At 51.0% G+C, this 23,251-nt stretch overlaps 1 protein-coding gene across 6 annotated transcripts in view; it reads left to right on the top strand.

The window, feature by feature from the left end:
* The window catches only part of MAP4 (microtubule associated protein 4), a 133,655-nt gene that overhangs the window by 35,550 nt on the left and 74,854 nt on the right, over positions 1-23,251 (top strand). For all 6 annotated transcript variants that reach the window (XR_015806768.1, XM_088173325.1, XM_088173249.1 and 3 more), the window contains exons 3-4: positions 7,784-8,045; positions 15,782-15,847. Coding sequence is in view for 5 of the 6 variants with exons in the window: in XM_088173325.1 (XP_088029451.1) it covers positions 7,802-8,045; positions 15,782-15,847 (310 nt within the window). In the remaining variant the exon portion in view is untranslated. The remainder of the gene's footprint in view (positions 1-7,783; positions 8,046-15,781; positions 15,848-23,251) is intronic.

Here is a 23,251-nt window from a genome sequence, read left to right as displayed (position 1 = left end):
CGAAGTGCTGGTATTTATTTCTCTCTCCCCTTTCCTCTGCTAATAACAGCCCTGGCCACAGTGATCCCTTTGTGTGGAGACCTGGAACCTTCCAGAACTGCTGGCATCAGTTCTCTCCTCTCAGGAGCTGAGCTGTGAGAGAGGGAAATGTTCAGTGGGACGTGATGGGATGTGCAGGGGAGTTCTTACCTGTGCAGGTGATTGCTCAGTGGAAGCCTGGCTGTGTTGGGGCTGTGCCCCAGCTCTGGGGAAGGGAAATGCTGGAGTGCCCCAGCTCTCTCAAGGCCCACAGTGCCTGTGAAATGTGCCCTGCCTGGGCACAGAGTGTGTGCAGTGAGCCCTGAACTCTGGGAACAGCTCAGGGTGGGGGCAGGTGCAGAGCTGAGAGGCTGCATGGGGCACCCACTGATCCATCCTCACTGGGATCAGGCTGAGCTCCTTGGAAAAACCCTCCTGGAGCAGCCCTGTCGTGGTGGGGTCGTTCCAGCTCTAAATGTGCATTGTCCTTTTGGGATCTGGGGTTTCCATAGTTCCTGCAGCAGTCTTGCAGCTCCAGTGCAGTTTTTATGGGTGTTGGGAGCTTCTTCTTTGTGCAGTGCATGGATTGTGTGATGTTCCTCAAATGCACTCTGCAATTTCACAGAATCTTGAAGGTTGAAAAAGACTCTCAAAGTCACAGAGTCCAACCTTTGACTGACACCCCCATAGCAACCAAACCACAATTTAACTCAAATAGCCTTGAGTCATCCTGGTTGATGTCCTTCTGGTCCTGCACTTTCCTTAAAATCCCTTTACATTAAAGAAAAAATGTTCTTTTTTTTTTTTTTAAATCAAATACAGATAATTTTACTATGAGTGAGTATCCACATCTAAAATGAGCAGGTGGGAACAGCTGTAGGAAAGCTGGGAAATGTTGGCCTGGCAGCCTTCAGGCCACCTTCAGTAATGGCTTTGGAGTTGGCAGTGAGTTAGGAGCTCGTTTTTCAGCTTGCCTTTGGCTAGTGTGGGATTTCTGCCTGGTTATCCTTGGAGACCAAATCATCCCATGAAGTGTAAGCTCTCCAAGCCATGAGTGGCTGCAAGGCAGGAAGAAAATAGAAGTTTGATCAAATCTCCAGAAATGGAGAGTGTCTTTTCAACATTGCCAAGGAGGCAGCAGTGCTGGGGGAATGTGTGCTGCCTGGCTCTGCTGATTCCTGTGGCATCTGAATAATTGATGATGGGGAAGGCACAGCTCGTTGGCTTTATCAGTGCTTTCCTAAGGGAAATGGAGCTGATGAAAATGCTGCTGATTATGGAGCAGGAATCATCATTAACTCACACGCAGCAAGCTGGGTTTATTTGCAGTACCAACAACAGCAGAAATAATGCTTGAAACAGAGAAATGGCTCATCCCCTAAGGAATGAAAGCCCACAATTGATGGACACCCTGGAGGAGCCTCAGATTTCCCCTCTTGGGTGGGAGCAGCAGTGAGGGCTGGGAAGTGGGAGGAGGGAGATGCAGACAGGGAGGGGGAAGTGGCTGGGAGCAGACAGTGAGAGGAGGAAGCACTCGGGGCTCGGGTTCTGCCTCGGCTCTGGGATGGTGTTGAAACGTCATTAAAGGCGTCTGAAGTGGGAAGTTAAACCTTGCTGCCTGCTGTGTGGCCATGGAGGGGTTGTGGGGGTGACTGAGATGGGCAGGAGCCTTCAGAGCCATTGCATGGTCACAGCCCTGCAATCCCAGACTGGCCTGGCTTGGAAAGAACCGCAAGGGTCACCCAGTGCCACCCCTGCCATGGCACAGACACGATCCCAGTTTGCTGCAAACCCTGCCCAGCCTGGCCTGGGACACTGCCAGGGATCCAGGGGCAGCCACAGCTGCTCTGGGAATTCCATCCCAGCCAGGAATTCCATCCCAATATCCCATCTAAATCCACTTCTTTCAGCTCAAAGCCATTCCCTGTGTGCTGTCCCTCCAGGCCTTGTCCCCAGTCCCTCTCCAGCTCTCCTGGAGCCCCTTCAGGCCCTGGAAAGGAGAATCTGGGATTCTTGACTGGAAATCCCTGTGCTGTCCTTGTGTTCCCTTGTGGAGGCAATTGGAACTGTTTTCTCTTTACTTGTGCATTTCTGGCTTGTTTTCTGTAGCAGCTTGGATGCTCTGGGGCTGACTGAATTTATTCTGAGAAATTCAAGTGAGCCAGAAGGTTCAGGGAGTTTGTGTTGAGAAGGGAAACAACTCTGCAAGTGCTTTGTCTGTTTTAGGAGTCCAAGCTTCAAATCATCAAATGTCCCAAACCTGCTCTCTTTGTCCCCAAATCTGCCTCCTCTGGTCCTGCCCCATCTCTTGTCCTTCCCACAGGAGGGCAGAAATCATTTAAGCCCTGTCAATGATAGCTGGGAAATCTCTTGCTGTATTTATGGATTGTCTGAAAGAGAACCTGGTTCTGACTCTACCTGAAATCTTCATTTGCTGGAAGTCCAAACTTGCACTAGAAATCAGGAATATTTGATGTGCTGCCTCCCTGTCTGCTCTCCCAGCTCACTGTGGTCTCAACAACACCTCCAAGCTGAAATTTGGTTTGATTTTGCTGTGGAAATATCTGGAATCTCCTAATTAATCCTGATTTGATGATGCCATCGGGTGCTTGGGCTGGTCCAGCAGGTCAGGGGCATCCCAAAAAAACTCTGCCAGGAGGTGGTACCTGCACATCAGGGGCCTGATTCCTGAATATAATTCTGGAATCCAGGAAAAACTGCTGGTCTGGGGCAGCTGAGCTGAGTGTGATTTTTTTTTTTAAGATTTTATTAAAGATCTCTCATCCTCCATCTCTTTGTCTCTGAGAAGCTTCTGGTGATTTGTGGGGTTTTCCTGTGACTCCAGAAACAGCCATAAAGCAGAATTCTTGCTGGGTTTAACTTTGAAACAATTAATAAGTGCATCCCACTGGTTCAGGCTGTGCCAAAAAATGATAAAAAATTCAGATTTTTGTGCCCAGCCATGGAATGTGAGGAAGGTCAGTGGCTCTGTGGGTCCCTGTGTGCTCTCTTTTGGGAGGATGGATGCACAAATCTTTGCATGGGCTCAGGACTCTGGCAAGGAGGATGACTTAGCAGATCTCTCTGCATCCATGGCTGAGTGCTCCCAACAGCTCCAGCTAAGAAAAGCAACCTGACTTAGCCAGGAGAAATGGGAATTATGACCAAGCTGTCCCTGTTTCTCCCAGCCAGGCATTTAATTTGGAATGGAGTTAGGAGCTAATTTTAAAGGAGCAAATGGATCTGATGGAGTAATGGATGTGCTTGTCAGGAATTTGGGCATCAGAGTCTCCTTTAAAGCAGCACAAGTGAGGAAATGTTAATTCACAGTTCCTGCTGGATGGAGCAGCTCTCTCCTCCCCCTCTGGCCCGAGGGTTGCTGGCCCAGGGGCTGAGTTTGGAGCAGGATGGAGCCCTGGAGGGCTGCCAGGAGCCTGCTGGGCTGCTCTGTCCCTGTCCCTGTCCCTGTCCCTGTCAGGTGTGCTCCTCTGGGAAAAGCAAAATTCCCTGTGCCAGCAGTGCCAGGGAGCTGGGGCAGGGTCCTGCCCTGAGGACAATTGTGTTTGGATTTTCTGGGCAGCATCCTTGTGCCTGCTCTCCTCTTTCTGTGTCTTCAGACAAGACACAAAATCTGGGTCAGACTGATCATAACTTGAAATTCCAAGCCTGTGCGTGCCTGGAGGCAGGAACACAACAGAGCAGTCAGGGGAGCTGCAAAATGGAAGCACAGAGTTCAGGAAATAAATTCCACTTTTCCCTGGATGGGAAGCTGGAGGTTCTGGCTCCTGCAGGTTTTGGTTTTTGCAGAGGGTGGGGAGTGGGAGGATGGCTCTGGGAAGTTGTTCCAGGGGGTCACTGCAAGGAAAACCTGGGTGAGGAGTTGGTGAAGGGAAGTTCTCGACACCCTGGGAATTTGTTGATGCCCCTGGATCCCTGGCAGTGTCCCAGGCCAGGCTGGACAGGGCTGGGGGCACCTTGGGACAGTGGGAGGGGTCCCTGCCATGGCAGGGCTGGCACTGGAGGGGCTTTGGGGTCCTTCCAACCCAAACACTCCCAGGGATGGGGCAGCTGGGACTCAAATCCAGTGAACAGCTGGAACAAAACAGCAGGATGGAAGGTGTGTGATGTGGGCAAGGGATTGAAATAACCCTGCTGAATCTTTGAGATTAGCTGAGGAGTGATGGATTTTGGTTATCCCAACAAACAGGTTACTCAGTGAGTACACAGAGATTCTCAATGTGGAGAACAGATGGAGCAAACCCTGAGTGTAACAGATCAGCTGTGCCTGGAACAGGAGAGATCTAAACAATCCCGTGTAAAAATAATGTGTGACTTCAAGGAACATGATTGATTTGCTTAGGGGTAATTTGAAGATTTCCTGGAATGTGTTGTCACAGGAAACCCCTTCTCCTTGCCTGTAGTGCAGCTGTCACTGTGGCACTGGCAGGGCTGTTCCTGCTCCTTCCACACCTTTCCTTGGAGCAGACTCCTCCCATGGAGGCTGTTCTTGGATCCAAACCTGGAGCCAGGTTTGTCACCCACTCCCTCTGCTGATTTAACAGCCAGGAGGATCTCAGCAGCTTTCCCACTGCTGAGGAATTATTCTGAATCCCTGAGGCTGGAAAAGCCCTCCCAGCCCTCTGAGTCCAAGCTGTGCCCAGTCCCCACCTTGTCCCCAGCCCAGGGCACTGAGTGTCACATCCAGGTGTTCCTTGGACACTCCAGGGATGGGCACTGCAAACATCCCTGGGCAGTCCCTCCCTTTCCAGGAAGGAATTTCAGAGCATTTTTAACCCTCTGCTCTCAGAAATCTCTGTCACTGCTCAGTTTTCCTCTTTCATCCCTAGGTTAATACCAGAATTCCTCTTCCCTGTGCTCTTTAATGTCAGATTTCCATTGCTGTGGAGGCAGGGATTGAGGCACATCTTGCTGAGGAGTCTTTAGTGCTCCCCAGCCAGCTCTGTTCTCTGTGAAGGGCAGTGGGGTAGGCAGCATCTGTCTCTCTAAGCTGTTCAACACATGAATATGCTCCAGGATTTGCTGTCTACTCTTGGGCACAATCCCTTCAATATCCTCATTTTCCTCTTGCCTTGGTTAGCAGACAAGCCCTGGGAATCTGGGAATTGGTGTCGTTTGGCAGCTGTAACACCAGGGAGGGAAAAGGAGGAAAAGGAGGAATTCCCAGGGTGTTGGGGCTGTCCTTGGAGCCCACCTGGGCTCAGGAGGGATCCTTGCAGTTTGTGCCAGGTGCTCCAGCCGTGTCTGAGACTCTCTATTTAAAATGGCTTTTTTTTTAGTGACACTGGTTTATTTTTATACATGGTTGCTACATTCCCTATTTAGCTAAATATGGACAAGGAAATGTCCTGCTGATCAGGCTGCATAGCCTCATTATTATTTCCCCCAGAAAGTAGATCACTCCAGTGTCCTATTTCCTGTGTAAACCTGAAATAGCAGCACTTTTAGTGCCACAAAGCCCCAGGTTCCATGTGTTTTATGGCAGCTTTGCCATGGGGTGCAGCCCACTCCATGTGGGGCTCTGCTCCCAGGGAACTGGGGCAGGACAAGAGGAAACAGCTTCCAACTGTGCCAGGGGGGCTCAGGTTGGGAATTGGGAAAATTCCTTCCCCAAAAAGGCTCTCCAGCCCTGGCCCAGCTGCCCAGGGCAGGGGTGGGTGCCCGTTGGTGAAGGGATTTAACATTCATGTGGATGTGGCACTTGGGGACACGGTCAGGGGTGGCCTTGGCAGTGCTGAGGGAATGGCTGGACTGGAGGCACTCAGAGGAATTTTCCAGCCTCAGTCACTCCGTGCTTGTTGGGAAATCTAAATATTGTTTTTCTTGCTGATGCTAAATGACATTTTCAGAAGAAGATGATTAAATGTTCATTTCTGCACATTGAGACTCGCTGACCTAAAGCCATCAGTTCCCTTGGGAGTTGAAAGCAAAGAGGGATGTGCCTCTTTCTGAGCCCCAATTGTTCCTTCAAGGAGACTGCTCAGTGCAGGGATTAAACTTCTGCAAGTGCCTTCCCTGGCTGGTGCAGCCAGTTGTGTGCACATCTGGATGAGAGTTTGTCTTAAAATAGTCAGGAACTCTGAAATAAACCTTTTTGATACCATTTCAGTATATTTTTTTTTTTACTGGCCATAACTCATTCAGCTGTGACCTTGCACGGGGTGGGGGAGTGAAGAACTCCAAACTTTTCACCTCTGCATTTCCAAGCTGTGATTCAGGGCCTTTATCTAAAGCACCACGAGCTGCTGCCTGAAGTGTGGTCTGCCTGCAAGGCTGACCTTTTCTTGTTGAAAGAATTCAAAAGAAGAGCTTGAACTGAATTAGTTTCCATAACAGCCTTGCCTGGAAGGACAGAAACCCCACTATCAGTGGGACCCCATTGTTCCTGAGGAATGTGAGCCTGTAGGTATGTGCAGTGCTGACACAGAATTTCCTGGAGTTCAAGGAGTAGGAGCCTTTGTTTTTTGGGAACAAGAGGATCTGTGTTCTGCCAGCCCATGGAAGGCAGCAGGCCTGGGCTGCTGCTCAGTGGCCACTTGGGCCACCCCTCCTGACCCAGCACACACAAATGTCCCTTGTGTTCCTCGGGCAGCTCTGTGTCAGCAGCTCCTGCTTTTCCTGACGAGGGGCTGGAGCCAGGCTGGGAGAGCTGGGAATGTTCACCTGGACAAGGGGAAATGCAGGGAGAGCTCAGAGCCCTTCCAGGACCTAAAGGGGTCCCAGGAGAGCTGGGAATGTTCACCTGGACAAGGAGAAATCCAGGGAGAGCTCAGAGCCCTTCCAGGACCTAAAGGGGCTCTGGGAGAGCTGGGAATGTTCACCTGGACAAGGAGAAATCCAGGGAGAGCTCAGAGCCCTTCCAGGACCTAAAGGGGCTCTGGGAGAGCTGCAGAGGGACTGGGACAGAGCCTTTCTGTACATTCCAGCAGGTTTTGTGGCCTGTTGTTCCCAAGAATCACTTCAAAAGGCTGTGAAGTGAAAAAGTGAAGAGTTGGTGATGGGTGTGTGTTGTGCCAACCTGAAGGTTGGACATGACTCAGTTCAGGTGCATTTTTTTCAGCTTGGTGCCAGGAATTAAATTGAACACAGGGATGCAAATGAGGGAGGGATAACTGGTGATTACTTCTCCTCTCTTTCCAATTCCTAGCTGTGGATACAATGCCTACGTGTGCACTTTGCTGTCTGGTTTTTTCATGTAAACATTATTAAAACGTCACTTTCCCTCCCAAATCCCAGGGCTGGAGGGGGTTTGCTGGGATTAGCAAGGTTTGCTGAGGACATGAAGGCTCTGCAGGACCCTCTGGGAGGGATCAGGAGCAGCACTGAAGTATACATCAGAGATTATGTAAAATGCTAATCTCCATAGGGGAGGCTGGGTGGAGTCAAGGCCAGCACTAAATTCTCTGGCGTCATTTGTGCTGCTCAGGGGTGTCATTAACTCCAGATCTGGGGCAGGGCTGCAGTCAGTGTCACACCGTGGCTACCTGGCCAGGTACTGGGCCTTATTTTGACATTTTTTTATTGGAAGTTCTGATCAAGGACCCCATGCAATGTAACGTCCACCAGCTAAACCCGCTTTAGATGATCCCGGTTTATTTCTGTTTTCCACCGGAGGGGGGGGAGGGTTTAGGAACATCTGGGCATTCCTGAGCCCCGACCAAACCTTTGTGGTGGTGTAAAGGCACAGGGGGGACATGCAGAAGGTGGGGGATGGTGATGAAATGTGTCTTTGTGCCCGGCCCTGCAGGTGCAGAGGTGCTCAGGCATGGCTGACCTGGACCACAACCTCAGCCTGGCCGATGCTCTCACGGAGCCACCCCACGACGTGGAGGAGGAGGTGAAAAGGGACTTCATAGCCACCCTGGAGGCTGAGAAATTCGATGATGTGGTCGGAGAGACAGTGGATAAAACAGATTATGTGCCCCTGCTGGACGATGAGGACGATGCCAAGGCCGGCAGCCAGGAGCCCAAAGGGAGCAAAGGGCACGTGGATGGGATTCCCGTGGAACGTAAGTGTCCCCCAAAAAAATGCCACTGAAACATCAGGGAGCACTGTGCTCACTGGGACACGGCTTCAGGACAGTCATTTCAAAGGCCAGCACTGAGGTCAAACCCTGTTTGTTGCTTTTTGCCCATCAGGCTGTGAAACACAAGCTGTCCCTGCTGGGCCACAGCATCGTGTGCTCTACACGAACGCTTTGGGCTTGGCTGCTTTTGGGGCTCTCACAGAAAGCACTGCCAAATTTTGTGGCTGCCATGCTCCACAAATAGTGTCCCAAGGTGCCACCACTCTGGGGGATGGCAAATCCAAGAAGAAAAGTGGGTGACAAGCTGATGCTGCTGGTGGGAATCTTCATTTTCTGTCTGGGGGCTTCAGTCCCAAATATTTCATAGCTCAATCCCATGGTTCTGACCCAAGGCTTTATTTTCTTGGATTTTTTTTTGGATGTGCTGATTGTGTGCACAGTACCAAAACCTGCTGCTGTCTCTGCTGCTGGTGGACTCTTTCCAGCCCAGCTCATATTTACAATCATGGAATCATTAAGGTTGGAAAAGATCCTTGAGATCCTCAAACCCAGCACTTCCAAGGCCACCACTGACCCATGTCCCCAAGAATCACATCCACACAGATTTAAATCCCTCCAGCAATGGGGATTCCACCCCTACCCTGGGCAGCTGTGCCAGAGCTGGACAGCCCATTCCAGCAGGAATATTCCAAATTTCCCAGCAGAACTTCCCTTTCCTCCTGTCCCTGTTCCCTGGGAGCAGAGCCCAGTTCCCCCTGGCTGTCCCCTCCTGTCAGGAGTTGTGTCAGCTTCCCCCTGAGCCTCCTTTTCTCCAGGCTGAGCCCCTTTCCCAGCTCCCTCAGCCCCTCCAAACCCTTTCCCAGTTTTTTTCCTTTCCCTGGACATGCTCCAGTCCCTCAGGGTCTGTCCTGGACCTGGGGACACCAGAACTGCCCCAGGAGTTTGAGGTGGAACATCACCAATTTATTTGTGTGAAAAGGAGAGTTTTAAACAGATGCTTCTGTGTATAAAAGGGAAAAGAATAAGATTTGGGGGTCATCCAATGGGTTTCTTTCCCAGTGAACAATTTCAATTCCTGCTCCCTTTGCTTGTGTGCTGTTCCCTCCGTGCCCAAGTGGGAATTGTCACCTGGCTCCAGCAGTGCCTGCATGGTTTTGTTTGGTTTTGTGGCCTTTATCTGTGCTGTGTAGAAAAGGTAAACCCTTGGTAACCTGATGATTTTCTTCAGAGGAAGTTTTCTTTTTTTTTTAACCCTTTATCCTGCTGCTCATGTGATTGCTCAGAATAAACAGAACCTCCAGGACCACGGCATGGGGAATTCTGGTCTGTTTAAGGCATTTATCTGCTTTGTTTAGAAGTGCATTTGGTGCCTTGCAACACAGGAAATGTAACTTTGAATTTTCCATGCTGACATGGTTATTAAATGGCACCAAAGGAGCAGGGAGGATGGTAATGGGCAATGACATTATTATAAAATTGGAACTTAGGGCAGTTCAGGTGTGTATTATTTATTTCATTTATACTTTAGCATTGCAGAAGCAGACAAACACAGGGGATTGTTAACACCTTTGAGTTGAGGATGTTTTAAATCCTTTGTTGTAGAAGCTGCAGATCCTAAACTGTGTCAGCACCAGGATTTCTCAGTGCTCAAATCATTACCCAATATTGGTTTAAAATACAAATCCCTTAAGTGTGTCCTCCCAGCCTTGCATCCTTGCTATCCCAGCTCATTATTTCCCATAACTCCGGGATCTTGGGGTGGGGTAAAGAGGCCTTTTGGGTTTGCTCAGTAATTCAAACTCTGTGAGAGAAGGGCTGGGTCCTGTGGGCAGAGCTCAGGCACAAATATTGGGAGGGAAAAGCAGAATTTCAGGAGGAATTCCTTCAGGAAAAGGTTATTAAACCCTGGAAGGGGCTGCCCAGGGAGCTTTGCAGTCCCCATCTCTGGAGGTGGCACTCAGAGCTCTGGGGACAAGGGGACATTGGGCTTAGCTTGGATTTGAGGATCAGGGAAGGCTTTTCCAAGCTCAGTAATTCAGGGATTCTGGCATCTCCTGGTTTTCCCTGCTCCCCCCTCTCCCCTCTCTGCCCATCCCATCATGGGGCTGCTGGAGCAGAGCTCATTTCCCTCCTACGTGGCAAGGGGGGGGATGCAGTTTCTTATTCTTGCTTTGGAGATTGGTTTTTCCCTTTTTTGGGAGAGCTGGAGGGCAGTCAGGAGCATTATCTCAATCTTTGGCAAGATGCAAACGAGACCCTGCATGGAGAGATGGGGAAGTTGCCCTGAGTGGAATTGTTCAGCTTTCCCACCTTGGACCAGCAGGGAAGGACTGAAGCCTAAATCAGGGCCAGGATTTGGTCCTGGAATGTCTTCATTTCTCTTCCCTCTTTTTTCCTGAAGTTGCTGATGGTGCTTGTTTTTTCCATGAAATTTATTTGTTATTTGTTTAAAAAGACAGCAAAGCTGAATGAGCTTCATTTCTTGAGGCTCCAGAATTCCTGAGCACTGGGTGAGATTTACAGGGCCCTAAGGGGGTCTTGGTGTTTCAGTTCCATGTCTGAGTTTTTGGGGAACAGCAGCAGGAGTTTCACATCCCTGGCTTTGCTGAGGGAGAGGAGCAGCCTGCAGAGCTCAGGCTTTTCAGCCTCCACTTGTTCATTTATTTATGTTAGAAGGCTCAAATGTGTTCTGACATCCCGGTCTGTGCTCCTGAGATTGTCTTTCCCCAGTCAGAAGAGGTTTAATCCTCCATCCTGTCAGGCTTTAGCTGCTCCAGATCTGCTCCAAGCTTTTCTTTGATTTTTTTTCCTAAAGCCAGGAGCCAAGTTAGACGAGTTTAACTTTGAGCTTGGCCCCAGCATGGAGCTGGGTGAGCACAGAGGGGTGGAGAAGAGCAGGGACATGTGATGAGCAATCGTTTGGTCACCTACAAATCTGTCCTAGAATAAAGCTTTAATAATGGTTAACTTCTAAAATACCAGGGAGAAAAACGAGTTTACTCCTCCTCTCCCCTGGCTGGACGTGGTAATTTGGTAAATTCTGGGATAATCCTCTTATGACCTCGTGGGCCTTTGACAACAGCAAGGGGAGTGTGGTGCCTGCTCTGCTGAGCAATGCCAGGGCTTGCAGGATGCTCTGGAGGCTGCAGCAGTTTCAGTCAGCTGAGGGAATGGGTGAAGGTGAGAGGGAGGGGGTGTTGGATGTTGGATGAGTTGCAGCAGAGTTCCTCAGCTCGTGGGGAATGTTTCAGGTGGGGTGAGGAGCAGCCTTGTGCCTGCAGTGCTGCTTCCTGCTGGGGAACTGTGGGCACAGACCAAAGGGCAGCTCTGTGCTCAGGGGACCTGGCCTCCTGCTCAGTCCTGTGCTTGGCATTCTTCACAAACTCCTGTTTGAGTTTTAACCTTGAATCCAGGATTTTTTGGTGGGTATGGGCTGGGATGGAGGTAATTTTCTCCATGTTTCCTGGGACAGTGCAGGGTTTGGAATTGGGTGTGAGGATGGTGGTGATGACAGCCAGATTCCTGAGCCCTGCCTGCTCTGGGTGAATCTTTTTTGATTTCCCAGGCTCAGGCAGGGAGCAGGTGTGAGGAAGATGGGGCATGGCCAGGAGAGCTGATCCCAGAGTCCAGAACATCCTGGCCAGGAGCTGCCACTCCGTGCTGGGCCCAGGCTGGACAGCAGTGACCCAGGGCATGGGGCATCACTGCTTCCTCTTGGGTTTTATTCACAGAACCATGGAATTGCTGAGCTTGGAAAAGCCCTCAGAGACCATCAAGGCCACCACTGACCAATGTCCCCAAGTGTCACATCACAGGGCTTTTAAATCCCCCAGGGATGGGCACTCCACCCCTGCCCTGGGCAGCTGTGCCAGGGCTGGGCAGCCCTTCCCATGAGGAATTTTCCCAATTTCCAACCTGAACCCCCCCTGGCCCATCCTGAGGCCGTTCCCTCTCCTCCTGTCCCTGTTCCCTGGGAGCAGAGCCCGACCCCCCCGGCTGTCCCCTCCTGTCAGGGAGTTGTGCAGAGCCACAAGGGCCCCCCTGAGCCTCCTTTTCTCCAGGCTGAGCAATTCCCCTCTCTCTTTTCATTATTGTAATTCTATTAATTTATTTTATTTCATTTTTTTTTAATTCCTTGAGCCACTGGGTTTATTCCCCTGCATTCCCCAGCCCTGTCAGTGAGTGGGTGGCTTTGTGGGACCCCATTCCCGTGGGGTTAAACCCTGCAGGACTCAAACCTGGCTTTGGTTTCATTGAGTCAGTCCCAGGGTGGCTCTGGGACCGGAGGTGTCACCACGAGATGGCTCTGCTGGACACTGCAGCTCCAGAGCTGAAACCCGAGGCCAAAATCCACATTTCCTTTTGCTTTTCCCTCCCTTCCCAACGAGGAATAAGTGCCTTTCTTGCAGCAGGATTTGCTGTAGCCAAAGGGAATTTAGACACTTGGTCATGAATGAAGGTGGAGCTGGAGAAAGTTCTACAAACCCCAGAGTTTCAGAGGGCTCGAAGATAAATCAGCAGATGATGATATTTGCATTTTTATCTCAGATGAGGCATTGAACCTTTTCCCTCTCAAACTCTGTCCAGCCCCATTCCTGCCCCACAGTTGTTACATCACAGAATCCCAGACTGGTTTGGGCTGGAAGGGCCCTGAAATCTCATCCAGTGCCACCCCTGCCATGGCAGGGACACTTCCACTGTCCCAGGGTGTCCCAATGTCCAACCTGGCCTTGGGCACTGCCAGGGATCCAGGGGCAGCCACAGCTGCTCTGGGAATTCCATCCCAGCCAGGAATTCCTTCCCAATATCCCATCTAAATCCACTTCTTCCAGCTCAAAGCCATTCCCTGTGTGCTGTCCCTCCATGCCTTGTCCCCAGTCCCTCTCCAGCTCTCCTGGAGCCCCTTCAGGCCCTGCCAGGGGCTCTGAGCTCTCCCTGGATCCTTCTCCTCTCCAGGGGAACATTCCCAGCTCTCCCAGCCTGGCTCCAGCCCTGCAGCAGCTCCAGCTCCTTGTGCTCTGTAGATCCATGGCTGGGGCAGCTCTGCAGGCGATTTTGAGGCAGAATATTGAAATGAATGAGTGGCAGGACATGAAGTTCCTTGTTTGGCTGGTTCAGACTCTGCCCATCAGCGTTTTTAGCTCACGTTTTCCTCTCAAATGTCAGCATTTGACAACATCTGAGTGTGATAAAAGCTGCACAAGGAGCAATAAAATAAAAGCTGGGCTGCCCAGAGGCCTCTGTGTCCCCAGGTGTGCCCTCCCTGCCGTGCTGGGGACGTGCTGGCCGTGGTGCTGTCCCCTGCCCATCCCTCTGGCATTAGGGGTGATGTTGGCACTGCCCATTTGCTCCAGATTATCGGTTTAGTGAGTGCTGCCTTAAATTTGTTTATATAAAAACAATCCTTTGATCCACGAGCCAGATGCAAATACTATCTTGTGATTCTGATGAGGATTAGGTAGTTACAACATCTTGACATGGTTTTGGGTTTATGCAATTTAGAATATGAGGGGAGGAGCCCTGGCCCTGGGCAGGTTGCTGGGTGCTTTCACACTGGGGCTTCAGCAAACCCAGCTCAGATTGATTTGCTCCAAAGGCATTGACCTTCAGAGACTTAAAAATAACAACCACTCGTGCTGGTTGGAGTTGGTGTGATTTGACCTGGTTTTTCTGGAAGCCTGTCTTCCCAAAAAGCTAAAACTGTAAAGGGAACCATTTCACCTGCCCTCTGTCCTTCCCAAGGGCAGCCATGGCCTTTCTGATCCTTCTGCTCCTTTGGGAACCCCCTTTGGAGGGTTCAGCCACGTTTATGGTCAAGTCCTGGTTTGATGCATCAGAGTCAGAGGCTGGAAAAGCCCTGCAAGGTCACAGAGTCCCACCTTGATCCCCACCCTGTCCCCAGCCCAGGGCACTCAGTGCCACCTCCAGCAATTCCCGGGACACCTCCAGGGATGGGGATCCAAACCTCCCTGGGAAATTCCAACACCTCACCACCCTTTCCATGGGGAAATTCCTGCTGCTGTGCAGACTGTGAAACATCCCAGCAGCTCAATTCCCTGTGCAAGGTGTAAGGGGCAGCTCAGAGAGAAATGAAAGCAGGATGTGGTCATGGAGGGGATTTTGGGGCTGTTTTCTGCAGGGCTGGGGTTGGGCTTGGATGGGACTTGTGGCTTCATTCCCACTCAGGAGGTTCCATGGTTCTGCAGGGTTCCAGAAAATGTGCAACTCCTGCATGGAGCTCCTCGGGGCTGTCACTGCAAGCCCCTGTTCCTCCTCCTGTGCCTTTGGGCAGTGCCTCAGTGCTGTCCAAACCACCCTGAGCCCGATTCCAGGGAATGCAGGGACTGCCAGGACCCCCCAGTGCCTGCTCCATCCCATTCCTCCCCTGCTCCATCCCATCCCTCCCCTGCTCCAGCCATTCCTTCCCCTGCTCATTCCTTCCCCTGCTCCCTCCCATCCCTCCCCTTCTCCCTCCCATCCCTGCCCTGCTCCATCCCTTGTGCAGCCTGGCAGTGGAGCAGCTCCAGGGCTCCCTGTGCTATCCCAGCTCCTCCAGGAGGGTGTAGGTTTGTGTTTTTCTATCAACCAGCAGATTTCATGGGGAATTTCTGTAAAACCCAGGATGAGGCACTGCTGTAGCTGGAAAGATTTTTCCTTGTGCTTTGCTGAGGGCTGGATTCAGCCCTGCTGTGTGAGAAGGACTCTGATATAAACCTGGGGCTCAGCAGCAGCTCCAGGTGACTGAGTGTGTGTGTGTTTCTTCAGGAGAAACCTTTGTTATTTATAAAATGAGCATTTCCTCACTGTCAGCAGAACTGAGGACCCAGAGGGGAGCTGGTGCTGCTTGTTCTGCTTCACTAAAACTGCTCAGGGTCATAAAGTCACCGAATCCAGACTGGTTTGGGGTGGAGGGAACCTTAAGGATCATCCAGAGCCACCCCTGCCATGGCAAGGACACTTCCACTGTCCCAGGCTGCTCCAATGTCCAACCTTGGAACTTCCAGGGATGCAGGGGCAGCCACAGCTGCTCTGGGCACCCTGTGCCAGCCCTGCCCACCCTCATTGTGTAAAACTTCTTCTTTTATCTAATCCACATGCACCTTCCTACAGCTTCACACTGTTCCCTGTGTCCACTGCTGCCAAGTTCCCCAAGTTCAGTGTGGAAATCCTGGTGCTGGTTAAAATTTTAGAATTTCAGGGCCAGATGCACTAAATCCCACAGTGCTAAGGATTTTCTGTGCTGGTTTTGGGAATTGGTGATCCAAATGTCCCCTGATCCCTGCTTTAGCAGTGTGTGCTGTTTCAGCAGGGATTTCCCCATGGAAAGGGTGGGCAGGGCTTGGCAGGGGCTGCCCAGGGAGGTTTGGGGTGCCCATCCCTGCAGGTGTGCCAGGAATTGCTGGAGGTGGCACTGAGGGCTCTGGGCTGGGGACAGGGTGGGGATCAGACCCAGCTGGGACTCTGTGACCTTGGAGAGCTTTTCCAGCCTCAGTGATGCTGGGATTCTGTGAGTGTGCTCTCAACTGGAATTGATAATTTCTTATGTTAATTTTGGGATCACCACCCTGGTGACCCTAAGGTGGGGATCAATCAAAGCTTGGACTCCATCTTGGAGCTCTTTCTAACCTCAATGATTGTACAGTTTCACAATGTTGTTTTCAGGGTCTGGATTGAGATGAATTCCATGCAGTTTTAACCCTTGTGCTGATTTCTTGCAGATTCCTCAGCCTCTGGGCCCATGGTGGTGGAGAACGGTGACCACGGGCTGCAGGATCACCACACAGGTACGTGCTCAGTGCCCACATCCAGCTGCTTTGGAGTCCCCAACTCCTCCCAGGGGGCTGGGCTTGGGTTTAATGAGCTCTCAAAGAATTGACAACAAAGCAGAGCTTCACTTTCTTTGGGGTTTAAATGGTTTTTTTGGGTAAAGCCTTGTTGTGAAGATGTGCTGTTCTTTATCCGTGGTCACTGCTGGCAAGGCAGCTGATAGAAGTGGTTTGTAGAGAGTCCATAATATCCAAATAATATGAACTGTGCCCTGTCCTGTGACTGCCCCGTCCCCTGAGCCCCACTGTGGTGTTTTGCCATGTCCCCCATCCTCTGGAGCAGTTTTTATTCCCTGCTGTGGTCGTGTCCCCACACGTGCTGCAGCAGTGGCACAGGTGACACTGAGCCTTTGGAGCTTTGCCCATAACATCAGGAGAGTTTTGAGTGCCAGAGGTTGTGATGGAGCTGGATCAGTATTTCTCACATTTGTGCAGAACCTGGAAAAGAATTGATCTCTGCAGTGAGGCTGAGTGCTGGGGTCGGTGTCCCTTGGTCCCAGGCAATAGTGGAGCCTTCTCTCTGGGACCTGGGGCTCCTGGCAGATCCCATCTGCACTGGGGCCTTGGGCTGTGGGAGCTCTGCTTTTCCAGGGGATGGAATATTCCAGAGTCAGATCATCCTGGCATGGCTGAGCACTTCTTTTGGTCTCCCTTGTGAGGATGTCCAGCTCCAGATCATTGCCTGTGTTATCCCAGTGCAGCCCCAAGATAAAAACTCCTTCAGGAAATAATAATGAACGTTTGGGAGATGGGGATGAGTTAAAACACCTCTCTGCTGTAATTCTCCTTAGGATTTTAGAGTTTGGTTTAGTGTGAGTGAGTTTCATGTCCTAAGTGAGGATGGGAACAGAAAAATTGATCTTTGTGCTTCACATGCCGTTGGAAATCCAGCCAAGGAGGTTGTGCATCTTTTATAATTCAGTATAAAATGACATTAAGAACCCTTCTGAACCTTCCTAAGGATATTTCCTCCCTCTTCTGTAATACTTCTAACTAAAGGAGATAGAAATGCAATCAGGTTTATGGTCTGAATAATTAAAGGCATCAGGATTTTTGTATTGAACTTCTGCATTGTGTTTAAAAAATTCTTTGTTATTTGCCTCACTTTTGCTTTGTGGAGGTTTAACTCTTCACACTAAATGTTAACAACTTTGATCAAAGATACTTTTATGTGTCTAGAGCTTTTTAATTTATTAATACATTCCCTCTTTGTGGGGTAGAGTTGATTTTTTTTTTTCTCCTGTTCAAGTGTGTCTAAAAGTGACATCAAAGTGTCAGAGCAGCGTGTCAGGATGAGGAGCTGTGGCCATCAAGTTAATTAGGTTTGCCAGAGTAACAGAAGATTTTACATGACACAATTCCTTCATGGCCTCTTTCCCTACCCCCTTCCTTGTGGAATAATTGCAATATCTGTGATTCTCCATGGGGGAGAAGGGAGAAAAGCTGAATTTCCACCAGAACTGGAGGGGTTTCAGAGCTGGTGCTCTGTCCCACATTTAAGAGGTGCTGCTGCCTGAATCCTGCATCCCTGGCTCTAAACCACCTCCAGTTTGGGGGATTTGTTTTCAGCAGGATCCATTCCCTGTGTGTGAAAGCTGCAGTGATCCTTAGGGATGTGGAATGTGAGCCCAGTGCAGGAGAGGACTGAGGAAGGTGATGCTCAGGCAAATCAGCTTTTTACTATAAAAACCAATGTTAAAAGCTACAGAGAGAGCTTTAAAAAGCAGAGCTGGGTTTAAGTCATTCTGAAGCAGACTCCAAGGAAAAGGGCAGGTTCAGCTGTTTGCAAATCCAAGTGTGGATCTCCCTGGGCTGGAGCTCAGGAAACATTGCTGGATGGTTTTTCTTCACTCATCAGCTAAAAGGAGGTGATGCTTGACGTTGTTTTGTGACATGCAGCATTATCTGCAGCCACGTGGGGAGTGTGTGCAGGGCTTGGGATCAGTCAGCACCGAGCTCCTGGCACTCCTTGTCCTGCTCCCAGACACCCTCGGAGCAGCAGAGTCCCAGAGCCTCCATCAGGGGTTGGATTCTTCTCAGTTGTGCCGTGTTCAAAGCTGCAGGGCTGTGTTCAGGGCAGGGTTTGGGCAGGGAGACCCTGGCAGCTCCTGCTGCTCCATCCTGGGCAGTGCTGGGCCTGGGGGGTTTGTTCCTGGGGTTTTTTTTTGGGAATCTGAGAGGGGAGCTCTGCTTTTGGGTGCTGGGCACATCCCCTGCAAGGCTCTCTGCTGATCCTGTTCTTCCTAAAAAGGATAAATGGAGAGGCTGGAGCAGCGTTCCCGGGGATGCACAGCAGGGAATTCATTCAGTGCTGGTTTGAAATCCCTGCTCACCTCCACGAGGCAAAGGTTAGGGAGGGCTTGGTCAAACCAACCAAAAATTCATGTATAATTTTCAATTTGCAACTCTTTATTGCAGGATATTTGCCTAGAGTTCAAAAGAAAGATATATTTAAAAATAAAGCCCAACCAAATTTCTGGAGAGAAATCCATCAGGGATGATGGTTGGTGTAGATGCTCTTGCTGGCAGGTGAGAAGTTCCCTAGGGAATTATCCCTGTGGATTCTCATCGTTCCCCTAGCTGGGCTTTCCCTGTCACCCAGCCCTGGCTCACAGGAATAATTTGGTGTTCAGTGCCACTTGTGCCCGTGAGCAGCATGCTGAGCTGCTGCTGTGTGCCCGTCCCTGCTGCTGAGCCGGCCCGGCCCAGCGTGGTGGCTGTGCCAGATGTTGGGCCAGCTGTGAGAGCAGAGCAGAGCTGCTGTGTGCGTGGGGAGTGGCTTTTGGCAGATCTCGTGGCTGCACGAGTGGAGTGTTTGCTGTTTGCAGTGCTGCCTCCATGGTGATGTTTACTAACCACCTGCGCTTTCTTGCCCCTTTCCCCGTCCCCTTTTCCCTCTCCTTCTTCTTTTCCTCTCTTCTATTTTCTCCTCCTAGAAGCCTAGACTGTCTCCTAACTCTGGGGCTGCCACTGACACGAGACCAGTGTCCTTTTCTACCTGCCATTACACTTCTAAAATCTGCAGCATTTTACAGAGCTCTTGCTTTACCTCCTTGGACTTGGCTGTAGAAGAAGCCAAAGGGTGGCTCCATCCTGCTCCTCCTCCCTGTGCTCTGCAGTGCTTGTTGAAACCTTCCTCTCTCTGTGTAAGCACAAAAGTGCACCCTGCTTTTGAACTGCACTATGCCACTGGTTTGAAATCATGACCACAGCTCCATTTTTAGTTCTGATCACCTTTCAATTTAATTTCTCTCCGTTTTCATGGTGCTCGATCAGAGAAGGTTTGGAGTTTCCAGTTGTGCTTCCATAGGGGATGGGTCCACCACGACTGCAGCTCCCTTCCCCTTCTCCCCACACTCACCACAGCCTCTGACAGTACCTGCCTTGATCCTTGCTGCTTGGAAACCCTCTCGCAGGAGGTTCTCATCTCTAGCAGTGGTGTTTTCTTCCAAACCCCTGGGTTCAGATCATTTCTGAAAGGGGAAAGTTTCCTGAGGTACAGGTGGATCACCTCTGGTTTTGGGGTCCAAGCACTTGCCATGCTGCCATACTCCTTCCCAAAAGCCTTTAGAAGTAAGAAAGGAAATTGCCTTTTTTCCACACCCCTGGCTTCCTGTGGGGAAGCACAGCCTTGGATGGAGTTTTACCTGCCATGAGAAATAATCTGTCCCTGCTAAAAGTGAGGGAAACAAAAGGACCGAGTTGGGAAATTGTAGTGAAATAATGCTGGGCATTTCCAGCCACAGCAGAAGGAACAATCCTGTTTTCAGCTCCAGGAGCATGTCCAGTGCCATTCCCACTGGCTCCATAGGGGTGCAGAGCTTTCCAAAGACAAAAGTGCTCATTTTTCCATCAGCAGATGAAACAAAACATGAAAGGAGGAGATAATTCGAGAGACAAGGCAGTGTTTTGCCTGAGCCAGGCTCGTCCTGGGAGGTGAGGAACTGTTTTGGGTGAGGAGAATTGTGTTGTGCAGCTCAGGGTGCTTGGCCTCAACACCCGATGGAAAGGATTTTGTTGATCCCAAATTCAGTCTGAGGCTGAAGTGCCCCAAACCAAACCTGCTGAGAGCTTCACTTGCCTCCAAAAGTTATTTCCTTCTTGTGAGGGGAGTGAGTGGGAGCTGCCCTGGTGCTTTTCCCCAGGACTGAGGGGCTGCAATGAGCAGAGCTGTGGCAGCAGAGGGGCTGCTCTGCCATCCCCCCCAGCCTTTGTTGTTTGTTCCTGTGACACCTCACATGCTCTGTGCTGGGTGGCAGTGCCAGCACTGAGTCACAGCCTGGCCACTGCTGTGCAGCAGGACCTGGCACTTTGCTCCCCACTTTGGTGCCAATTTTACCCCTTTGTGCCCCACTCAGGCCTCGTCAGGAGCTCCTGGTGGTGCCACTTCCCAGCAAGTGACCCCGGGGACTTCTCCTCCCAGCTCCACACTTGTTGTTTTTGGGAAAACTCCACATCCTGGAGGCTCTTAGTTCCCCAAACTGGGCTCTTGCTTCCCAACCCCATGAAGTTCACAGCATCACTCAGGTTGGGACAGAACCTCGGAGTCCTTCATGTTGTGCTTTGCTTTGGGTTTTTGCTCTCTGTGGCCATAAAAGGAGATTCTTTCATTCTTGGCTTTCTTTTCATAGCTATTTTTTCATAGCTTTTTTTTTTTTTAATGTGATTTTGAAGCAAATCACTTTAACTTGGCTCCTCAATTGTTCTTTCTCACCTTTTGCCTTAAGTGGGCTTAACTCTTGTGCCCTAGAAATAGAGAATAAATATTATGAGACTGAGAGGGATTTTCAGATGCAATTCTACAAGGTTTCAGGTTACCTTGAATATGAGACTTTGCCCACTCCCACTGATCTTTACTTCATTGCAAGGCACCAATGCTTTAAAGTCCTGGCTTAGGGGGATTTTGGGAGCAGCAGCTCATGCTGGGACCCCCGGTCAGTGGGGTGGGGCTGGGGGGGCCCAGCAGAGCAGGGGCAGCTCCTGCAGCCCCAAACATTCATCCCATGACACCCCCATGCTCTCAGCCCACATTTGTGTCCCTGTTTGTTGTTTATTTGAAGTGCCATTGGCCTCACTGATGTGCTGTGGGGCTGGGGTGGGTGTAGGGAGTGGAGGGGTGTGTGCAGAGTCTGTTCCTCCTGGGAAACATCCATCTGTCCCTCTGAGAGCTTGGGGCAGGGCTGTTTGTGTCCTTGGGAGGCACCAGGAGTGTTCCTGGGCTCCCATTTCCTGCTCTCCCTGCTTTCCTGCAGCCCTGGGGGTGCTGCTGTCCCTTTGCTGTGCTCTAACACCCCAGTGCTGCCACCCCTGTCTGTTGTCACTCCTGATGCTCGATTATTAATTCCAATGCTGTGTATGATGTGAAGCTGTAACTGCTGTGGAATAAATCTCCCTAATAAACATCTCGAACTAACCCCTCCCAAGTGTTCTGTGGTGAGAATCTCCGGGGTCCTGCTGCCATTCCAGGGCTGATTCCCGCAGGGAATGTGCTGGATCAGCTGCTCTGGTGGCAGCACTGGAAGGGGACAAGGCTGGAACTGGAACCCTCGGCTGCCTGGACACAGGTTGGGAACCTGTCCCCAGAGACAAGGGTGTTGTGCAGAGTGTTTGACCCTGTCCCACAAACTGCAGAGCCTGGGATTTCCCGGGTGGGTGTTTTGGTGGATCGGGAGGGGCTGGATGGTCACACCCAGTGGTGGTCACTGGTGCCCAGTGGGTGGGACCAGCCCTGCCCAGCCCTGCTGTGGGTGCCAGGGCGCTGGGGCTGGGGCAGGCCGGGCACTGTGCTGGGACACCGAGCTCTGGGTGCTGTCACACGGCAGGGCAGGGATGGGCACCCACGGGGACTGTGCCAACCTCAGGAGCTTCAGCAGGGCCAAGGACAAGGTCCTGCAAGGGCTGGGACAATCCCAAACACAAATCCAGGCTGGGAATGAAGGGATGGAGAAAAATCTCCCAACAAAAGCATCCCCAAATCTGTTTTTGTTGTGTGTAGCATTTTGTAAATGGGACATTTACAGCTGTGCTCTTCTAACTAGAGCTTTTCTGCTGCCTTTCCTCTTTTACCTGCCTGTGCATTTCCCTCTTGGTGCAAGTTTTTATTTCCAGAGGCTTTTCTCCTCCCTGGGCTTGGGGCAGAGCTTTGCAGGCTCCTCAGAGGGGGCTGCATCCAGCCATGCTCACTGCCACGGAGTTCACGTTTCCTGTGGCTCCAGTCTAAAAACAGCAGGATTTTAGTGAATAATTCAGCAGCTTTGCTGAGTTCCTCCATGACTCAGAGGGTTTGTGTGAGTGTCCCTGAGCTTTGGGGTGGTTGTTTTTTGGGGGGAAGGTGGATGGGGAAGGTGATGTGACTCTCTGTCCCTGGTGGGGACAGAAGCTCTTTCCTTCCAGATAATTCTTTCTTTCTTCTGCTCCTGGAGGATGAGTGGGGGATGAGGGTTTTTTTTTCTGCAGGTCCTGGTGCTCTTCCAGATGAGGAATTTGTGGCTGCACAATCTCAGCTCCTGAGCTGTCCAAAGAGCATCAAGAAATTTCCCAAGTGTTGAAGTTTGCTAAGCACTGGGAATAACAGACAGGGTGCCCAGAGCAGCTGTGGCTGCTCCTGCATCCCTGGCAGTGCCCAAGGCCAGGCTGGGCAGGGCTGGGAGCAGCCTGGGATGCTGCAAGTGAGTGATCCTTAAGGTGTCTTCCCAGCCAAGCCATTCCCTGAGTTGCTGATTGCTGAGGGACAGGCAGTGTGACCCAGCAGGGAGCTGCCCTGGCAGCCCTGGTGCCATCCCCAGGTTCCTCCTGCTGTGCCCTGAAGCAGCTCTGCAGCTTTCCCACAATGGGGAAGGAGCTCAAGGAGCTTTTGTGCCCCAGCCCTGCTTGTGTCAAAGCAGCTTAGGCTGTTGTGTAATGAGCTGCTGCTGCTGCTGTGTCCCCAGGGACAGCAGGACTGCCCTGCAGCTCCTGCCAGGCTCAGGGGGGAATGGGAATGGGGGTGGCCAGGTTGGACATTGGGGCTTGGAGCACCTGGGATAATGGGAGGTGTCCCTGCCATGGCAGGGATGGAACAGGATGAGCTTTAGGTCCTTTCCAAGCCAAAGCATCCTGGAGTTCTGTGAGCCTGGGGTGTCGTGATGTGGAGAAACAGAGCTCTGGGATGAGGGATGAAGGAAAAAAAAATTGTACATTTTCTGTGTACAAAATGCTGTTTTCATGCTGGGTCTCTCTCAGATGGTGCTTCCCCACCAATCTGCTGCTTGGTTTTCTTTTTTTTTTTTTTTTTTTTTTTTGTTTCAGCCTTTGCTTCAGAGGTGGGATGTCCCTGACTTGGCTCATTGAATAGGAAATTAAAAGGATTATAATGAAGTCATA

The sequence above is a fragment of the Sturnus vulgaris genome, chromosome 1 (genome assembly GCF_052056855.1).
Source record: "Sturnus vulgaris isolate bStuVul1 chromosome 1, bStuVul1.hap1, whole genome shotgun sequence".
Taxonomy (NCBI): Eukaryota; Metazoa; Chordata; class Aves; order Passeriformes; family Sturnidae; genus Sturnus; species Sturnus vulgaris.
This window is presented reverse-complemented; position numbering and strand designations above follow the sequence as displayed.